Source organism: Terrapene carolina, unplaced genomic scaffold, assembly GCF_002925995.2.
Source record: "Terrapene carolina triunguis isolate 2854851 unplaced genomic scaffold, T_m_triunguis-2.0 Scaffold112, whole genome shotgun sequence".
Classification (NCBI taxonomy): domain Eukaryota; kingdom Metazoa; phylum Chordata; order Testudines; family Emydidae; genus Terrapene; species Terrapene triunguis.
Genome location: NW_020664463.1, coordinates 23,073,054 through 23,081,458, shown reverse-complemented (window position 1 = coordinate 23,081,458; position 8,405 = coordinate 23,073,054). Strand labels below are relative to the sequence as shown.

At 46.2% G+C, this 8,405-nt stretch overlaps 1 protein-coding gene across 1 annotated transcript; it reads left to right on the top strand.

Annotated features, from left to right (window-relative positions):
* Nucleotides 1-2,495: 2,495 nt before the first annotated feature.
* Nucleotides 2,496-3,886, top strand: AICDA (activation induced cytidine deaminase). The gene is made up of 4 exons (XM_024209314.1): nucleotides 2,496-2,657; nucleotides 2,955-3,225; nucleotides 3,417-3,532; nucleotides 3,833-3,886. Exons 1-4 carry the CDS (start codon nucleotides 2,496-2,498, stop codon nucleotides 3,884-3,886), a joined length of 603 nt encoding a protein of 200 aa, XP_024065082.1.
* Nucleotides 3,887-8,405: the final 4,519 nt, after the last annotated feature.

Sequence of the window (8,405 nt, the reverse complement as noted above, 5' to 3'; positions counted from 1 at the left end):
TAAAAAGTGAATAGGGGGGCCCCTTGAGCAGCTTGGGGCCCTAAGCAATTGTTTAGTCTGGTTATGCCCAGCGCCAGCTCTGGATATGACTGTTCCAAGTGCACAAGATACAAGTGTGAAATAAAAGCAAGCGTGATAAGGAAGGATGGATGAGGAGAGAGAGAAATGGAAAGTCAGAAAGACACTCTAAGAAATGGAGTGAGACAAACAGAGAAATCGAAACGTGGAGATGTGTGTAGTCAGCTCATTTGTATGGTGCTTCTGGCCAACCTTGTATGCTAAGCAGGGTTGGACTGCAGCCGTGCTTAGGTGGGAGACCTCCAAGAAATCCCCAGATGCTGCAGGGAGTGGCAGGAGTAGCTCAGTCGGGGAGCTCTCTCTCCTCTGAGTCAGTATTGAGTCCAATGCCACAGTGGATGCTATGTTGGGGGGAGAAGTGTAGGGTGCTCTGCCCTCTGGGTCAACACTAACGCTCCAGCATGGGAAGGAATGCTGTGGCATCAAAATCAGAGGACTGCCATTTGAGCTAAAGGAATAACTCCATTAACTGGTATCAGTAGTAGGCTCTTGATCTTTTTGTGGACCATCCACAAGAAGAAGTCATGACACAACTTAGTGTGTTACATGTTTACGAGTTTAAGTTTATAATATAGACATTGGGATGAAATATGATATGCATATAATGTTCTTTATGTACATTTAAGGTTGTGGGTTTGGAACAAAGGATGTGTGTGAGTGAGGGATGTGTGTATCTTGTGTGAGAATGAGAGTTGTGGGTCTATCTCTGTGTGAATGTGCATGAGGGAGGCATATGTGTGTAAGGTAGGAAGCTTTACATATGTAAAAGCGGGTGTGCTGTGGGTATGTAAAGGTATATGACAGAAGGATATGTGAGTGTGAATGTGCAGCTGTGTGTGACAGCTGTAGGTGTCTACGAATGGGGGGGTGTATGCATGTGTGTGAATGTGTCTGAATGAGTGCATATGTGAGTGTGCAAATTAAGGTTGTATAACATATCTACGTGTATGAAGCTGTGTGACAGGGAAGAGTGTATGTGTGTGTAGCGAGAATGTGATTGTAATTTCCATGTTAAATACCGAGTTACTCAGATACTATGGTGATAGGTAGCTAGATGTGTGAGGGAGCAATGTATGTGTGTCACACAGAGAGAGTGTGTGTGTAAGTGTGTGTGTGTGTTGAAGAGATGTGTGTTTCCCTGAGACTCTCAGACCTCAGACTGAAATGAGACAAACCTGATACAATAAATCAACAGACACAAGCTTCCTTCTCCCAACCTTTACTCCACTCTCATCCCCCTACAGACCCAAACCCTATATCAACTGACCTGCTATAAGTCCCTCCATCACACATCAGCCCTTCAGAGCGAGGAGATGACATGCCAGGATTATTTTTAACCCATTCACTTCTGTTTTGCATTGCTGTGGAGGTGGCTAGTGTCTCACCTCAGTGAGCAAAGCTGTTCACAGCTCCTGCTGCAACCCCGCATTGAGGCAAAGCCCGTTAGAAAAAGGTCTATGACTTCTGCATCCCCCTGGGCCAGAGTAGGACCCTACGCAGAGTAATGGGCCCCTATGTGCGAATTCATTTGACTTAGGGCTTGTATCCATGTAGGTCTCCATCCAGAAATATCCTTCCATTAGACTGAATGGAATCTTTTAGCTAGATTGCTGGTCTCTCCCCTCCCCCATTCTGTCCTCCCTGTGTGGTTTATTCCAGCATTCCACTGATGTTTGTCATTCCACCATGTTTATCTCTTGGAGGCCAAGGCAAAGTTTTTCCATTCAGCCTGCTCTCCAGAGCTTTGTCCAATCCTAGTTCTAAATCTCCCTAGTGATGGGGCTGCCACCCCTTCCCTTGGAGACTTTGCCACAGTCTCACACTGTGAGGAAACATTCCTTTATTGCCCAGTCCAAAATGCCCCATCTTCTCAATCGCACCCCAGGTCTCCTCCCTTCAGACTCCCAACCAATTGCTCTGCCTCCTTGCTTTTATGCCCTTCCGATAGTTTCATCCCCTCCCACCTTAGTTATTGTTTAACCAAACTCTGTAGATTAAGTTCTTTACATTTCCACTTGTAGAGGTCCCCCCCCGGCCCCTGCAGCCCCGTTGCCCTGTCTGCAAAAAGAACAGGAGTACTTGTGGCACCTTAGAGACTAACAAATTTATTAGAGCATAAACTTTCATATGCATCCGAAGAAGTGGGTTGTAGCCCACGAAAGCTTATGCTCTAATAAATTTGTTAGTCTCTAAGGTGCCACAAGTACTCCTGTTCTTTTTGCAGATACAGACTAACACGGCTGCTACTCTGAAAGTTGCCCTGTCTGTGTCCCTTTTCTGAACACTGTGCAGTTCTGGTAGAGATGGGCCTAGGAATGGAGAGGATGTTCTAAGTGCAGTCACACCAGAGCCCTGTACAGAGACGCTGTCGCTTCCCTGCTATGGGATGTGCTATTATAGTTTAATCTTCCCCTCAAATGTTCCCCTGCAGCTTCCTGATGAAGCAGAAGAAATTCCTCTACAATTTCAAGAACCTACGCTGGGCCCGGGGCCGCCATGAGACCTATCTCTGCTATGTGGTGAAACGTCGGGATAGCGCCACCTCTTGCTCCTTGGACTTCGGATACCTGCGCAACAAAGTATGGGCATGACTTGGGCACCTATCAATACAGCCAAGCACCTATCAGCTCACTTACCCAACCATCAGGCCCTCTATGTACCCACCTACTCACCCCAATATGCATCAGTGCACCCACCAGCTCATCCCCTACCTATCCATGCATCCATCAGCTCACCCGCATATCCATCCATCCATCCATCCTTCCATCAGTTCAACCCTATATCTGCCCATACACTCATCCATTCCCCCCATATCCATCCATGCATGTCTCCATCCTCTCTCCCATCGTCTCCCTCTCTGTCTCTCTCTTGCTCAGTCGGGTTGCCACGTGGAGATGCTCTTCCTGCGTTACATCTCTGCCTGGGACCTGGACCCTGGACGCTGCTACCGAGTCACCTGGTTCACCTCATGGAGCCCCTGCTATGACTGTGCCCGGCATGTGGCTGACTTCCTGCGTGCCTATCCCAACCTGACACTGCGCATCTTTGCCGCCCGGCTGTACTTCTGTGAGGACCGCAATGCTGAGCCTGAGGGGCTGAGACGCTTGCACCGGGCTGGGGTCCAGATCGCCATCATGACCTTCAAAGGTGAGACAGTATCTCAGAGATGGGGAGACAGAGACCTGGAGAGAGGGGACAGGGGAGAGATGGCAATGGAGTCATGGGGGAGACATATAGAGGGATATGGAGCCCTAATGATCCCTGGGGACAGTTGAGTCCTGTTCTGGGCATCCCTGACTCTGCTCCATGTCGTCAACCTGTCTCCTGCTCCTTGGCAGATTACTTCTACTGCTGGAACACCTTCGTGGAGAACCGGGAGAGGACCTTTAAAGCCTGGGAGGGGCTGCATGAAAACTCTGTCCGTCTGTCCAGGAGACTCCGGCGGATCCTCTTGGTGAGGGACATTTCTTTTCCCCTGTCCATCGAGTGTCTCCCCTTCCTCCACTGCTGCATTTCTTATTTGCTCCTGTGTGTCCCGTCTCTCCCCTCTATCTTCTCTTCTTGACTTTCGTCTGCCCACTTTCCTCACCTCTTCTCTTCTCCATTCCATCTCCCTTTCATTTTTACCCCACCCTTCTTCGGCTCCTCCCTTCTCCAACCCTCCTCTCCTCTAGTCCCCTTCCTCTTCTCCACCCCTCTCAGCATTTCCGCTCATTGCACAACTAACTCATCTCTTCTCTCTTGCTCTGCACAGCCACTGGATGAGGTGGACGATTTACGAGATGCCTTCAAAATCCTGGGACTTTGAGGTGGGCAGGAGTGAAGGTCACAGACAATCAGAAGACTCTGGAAACACACTGGTCCTACAATGTCTCTCTTTCTCTCCCACTCACACTTTCTCCCCTTCCTTCTTTCCATCCCTCCCTCCACTCTTAAATCCTCATGTCCTGAGAAAAGACCTTTCTTACTTCCCTTCCAAGGAAAATTAGGATGACCCACTAAAGACAGAATTCCCCTGCATTCCCACTCCCACTCCATCCAGCACTACAGCCTTGCTTGGGGAAGCCAGCACTGGAGTGAAAGCCCCACATTGCCCTACATTGATGCTTATATGTAGCATCTCTGTCTTCAATACAGAGTTAATTCAAGTGATCAATACCCAGGTCTGAGCATCCAGGTTGGCCTAGCCCAGGTGTGGGTGGCCACACTGCAAAGCCCCATCTGTGTTACTGTGTGCTCACCGGTGCTGCACTTGCCCATGTGTGCCTCTAGGACTCCTGGGGCACATCCCAGGGTTCTTTGTGCTGCAGTGAGCTGAGCCGCTTCATGATTCTCTGCCAGTGAATCGTGGGACAATTGGTCTGTCCTTCTGGGCACACGGGGGGAATTGTGGGAAGGCATTGGAGGACGAATAGTGATTGAGTCTGTGCCCTCACTGCAGAGTGGGAGTGTTATCAGTCAAGCGCAAGCCTCTCTCAGCCTTTAGCCTATAGTCCCAGCTGTGCCAGCTAGGCCAGGTGTAAAGCAGCACCAACCTTGAGAGGGTTTTGTGTGTAGCCAGGAGCTGGGTTAGGGGCAATACATGAATAAGAGCCTGAGTTAACTCTGCAGTGAAGACAGACCTCTAACATTTCCTGCTGAGAGAGGACAGGACTGGATTAATTGTGAGTCACCCATCCTGTCTCCTTATGCTGCCTCCTGCTGGGAGAGGCATCAACTGGAGTTCATGTGAGACTGCCATGAAGCCAGCTGTCCTGCACTGATCCCCATTGTGCCCCCTGCTATGAAAGGGTAGGGCTGCAGTAGCCGAGAGACTTCCCTTGCCAGCCCTTTTGTCCAGCTCTCTGCACTGCCTCCCACTTGGAGAGGTTGAGACTGGGAGACAGAATCCTAGAAATTTGAGGTGGAGATGCTGTGGCCAAAAGTTTCAAGGGTGTCCACTAATTTGAGGTACCCACATCAAGATACCTTGGGCCCAATTTGCAGAGGTGCTGAGCACCCACAGCTCTCATTGACTTAATTGGTCCTCGACTTCTCAAGCTGGGCAGTGAAAAACAGACATCCAGATTTAGTGGAGACTTTTGAAAATGCCGGCCTAAATCTATTTCATCTTCTTCGCGCAGCTCCCTCAGTCAGGGCAGGATTGTCCCCTGCGGTCTAACCTCCAGGCCTTCATCAAATATAAAACTCATAAGCAATGGAGCTTCCATTATTTCCTTTTTGGGAGGGACTATTCCATAGTCGATTAGCAGCTGTACGTTCCCCACAACCAGTGGCCCTGCATGATGCTGTACAACACCTCCTTCTGGGAAAGTCTGACACTGCACTATCTGAGATCTCCTTAAGCAGTTAGAGCTCCTGCACCATTCCAGGTAGTGCTTCCTTTTGGGAGAGGCTCGAACTAGAGTGGTTGAGAGCTCCCCTACCGTTCCAGTGCCCCCCCCCATTCCCTACAGTGCCTCCTGATGGGAGAGGTAGGAAAAGGACTAATTATGTGCTTTCCACACCCAAGTCTCCTGCACTGTTTCCTATGGCACCTCCTGCTTGGAGAAACTGGAACTGGAATAGCTGTGAAAATTCTCTGCAAAGCATTAATTTCCATGCATGGTGCTGTAGAAGTGCTTGATGTGATGCCTGTTAATGTTTGTACATATATATATATATATAACTACATATATATAAATAAATAAAGTTCTTGTGTATGAGTAGGCTTGGCAGAATATGTTTTTTTTAATAATTTCAGTGTTTATTTTGAAGCACTTTTTAAAGTTTTATTGATTTACATTGTCACAGTTGCACGAAATTATGGGGCAGGGTCCTCATTACATGTCAAAATATACAAAGTAAATAGCCTTAAATAAAAGTCTAAGTTTTCAAGCAGCATTTCCCTTACTTTGCCTAGATGCAAATTTTGATTATTATCAGTGGAAATTTTTTCTCACGGGTTTGTGTGTGTACAGTGAAATCAGCATTTACTGCTTCCAAACCTACGTATGAGCCTTAGCTTTTGTGGTCTGTTCCAGAGATGAGCCATATAAGGGATATGAAGATGGAAGAAAAGCTTGGAACATAATCCAGATGTTAAAGCTGAATCCTAGACATGCTGGTTATTTTAGGGATAAACCAATGGCATCCCCTCAAATTTGCCCTTTAAATCATTACAACGTCACACATCAAACGCAGATCGTTATAGTGGTCAGGCAACTCACACTTTGGAAATATCAATGGAAAGAGGCAAAGTGAGTGATACTTAACATGCAGGCAAGGCTTATAATAAATAGACCACAACCCTTCCCCATACAAGGAGGTAAACCTCACTGTCCACAATTTACAGAGGAGGAAACTGAGACGCTGATTTGCACAAGGTCACAAAACAAGGAAGTAGTAGAGCTGGGAAGCGAACCAGGTCTCCTATTTTGAGCATAGCTCAGGGCCTTGGTCAGCAGAGAGCACTGCTTCGCATAATGTCACTACCCTTTTTGGAACATGGAATCCTCTGTAGAGTGATGAGCTATAGAAGTATTACTAAAAGCAACACTTTCTTAAAGTTGGGACACTGGATTTTATTCCAAGTAGCATTCACTAGTAATCCAAGGGGGAAATGAAAAGAGAGGAAATCTCACAGTAGACAAATAAAAGCTCCTCTATGTGCACTGAATGTTCAAAACCCATCACAGGTCATTTCCTTTCAAACCTCTAATAGTATTGACAGTAGCTTTGGTCATTTATCTAACCTAGCTGATCTATCTATAGTAATCTATCTGATCTAGTTCACGCATTTCCAACATGTACTGTAGTAGATAGGCACCAAACAACCTGGGTCTCATACAAGCAATCCATTAGTAAGGTGATTTATCATAAAGGCACTGGCTGCACTAAATTTGCTTTGTAAACTCATCCAATCAACAGGGTGATTCCATCCAGAGTAGAAACAGAGGTGAATACAATGTAATAACTTTGCATTTAATCCCCAAGGATCCCAAACTCTTTTCTAGACTGTAAATACACAACAAATCCTATGTCTTGGCAGGGGGTTAGACTAGATGACCCTTGCAGTCCCTTCTAACCCTATGATTCTAATATGGGTGTCACTTCACCAATTATATTCCCTATGGAGATAGTGGGGAATTGATCCTAGGCTTCCTTCCTTATTTATAACTTGGATCAAGCATTAATTCTCAATAGAGATTCCAGGGGATCTACCCCAGGTCCTGTTTGTGAGTTAAGGAAGATGCCGGTATTGTGTAGGTGAATCCCAGAGGTATGCTCCCTATGGAGATCCCCGGGGAAAGCCAGAGCACAGAACCTGTAACGTCAGATCAAGCCCTCATTCCATCTAGTCTGGTATCTGTCATGCTGCAGTGGCCAACATCACACAAAAGTGCCCATGTTGCACCTGAATAACTCTACAATGCTGTAAGTGGGAGAAAAATTCCTTCCTGACACCCCTCAGTCCCAGTCTCTGCTATGCATGACAGCTGATGAGTGATACTGCCATTTTAGCTGGCTTAGGCACAATTGTCGATCATGGTCAATAAAATAGCCAGTCCTTTTTCAAATCCAGGACATATATGCTGCCAGTACCACCCCGAAATATACACGTGTGCTCCTATGAGGCCTGGCTTTCAGAAAATCGGTCATACAATTATGTATGCAAAATTTCACGTACATTTCCATGCTTAAATTGCATATTCCATTTCCACAAATGCACATACAAAAGGCTAGATGCATCTCTTGTCATTTGTAGGTGTAATTATCCAGCCTGCCTGCACTATCATGGTAATTATTCATGTGTTACTTACACAAATGTGCCTGCATTTTTGTGCATGCAATTTTGGTACTGACATTTTGCAAATCAGGCCTTTTGGGCACATTAACATCATTTTCATAGCTGACATGTGCTCTATTAGATTTCCAACTGAGATGTAATCCCTCCAGGAAATAGCTAAATCTAAAAGGATGTTTAGGAAACACCTCAGTTAATGAAAGAAAAAGGAAAAGAACAACTATTTGGTGAGTGCTATATAAATGATATACATAGCAGTATATATGTGTGTATAGCTACCTAATAGAAAGAGTGCCACCTACTGTCTGGCCCATAAAAAAATCTAGCATTGTTCATACATTTGTAGGTTAAATAAAGTTGTTGTTAACTGCAAATGGCTTCCTGACTTAAGACAACAGTAACCAAAGCACAGCCATCAAAAAGCAGGGCTGTCTGAGCCTGCAGCCTTTTATAACCTCAGTGCAGACAGAGAAAACATACTTTCTGATTGGTTGTCTTGTAAGGTATCATTACAAAGCTTATAATCTACTGAGTGTGGTCA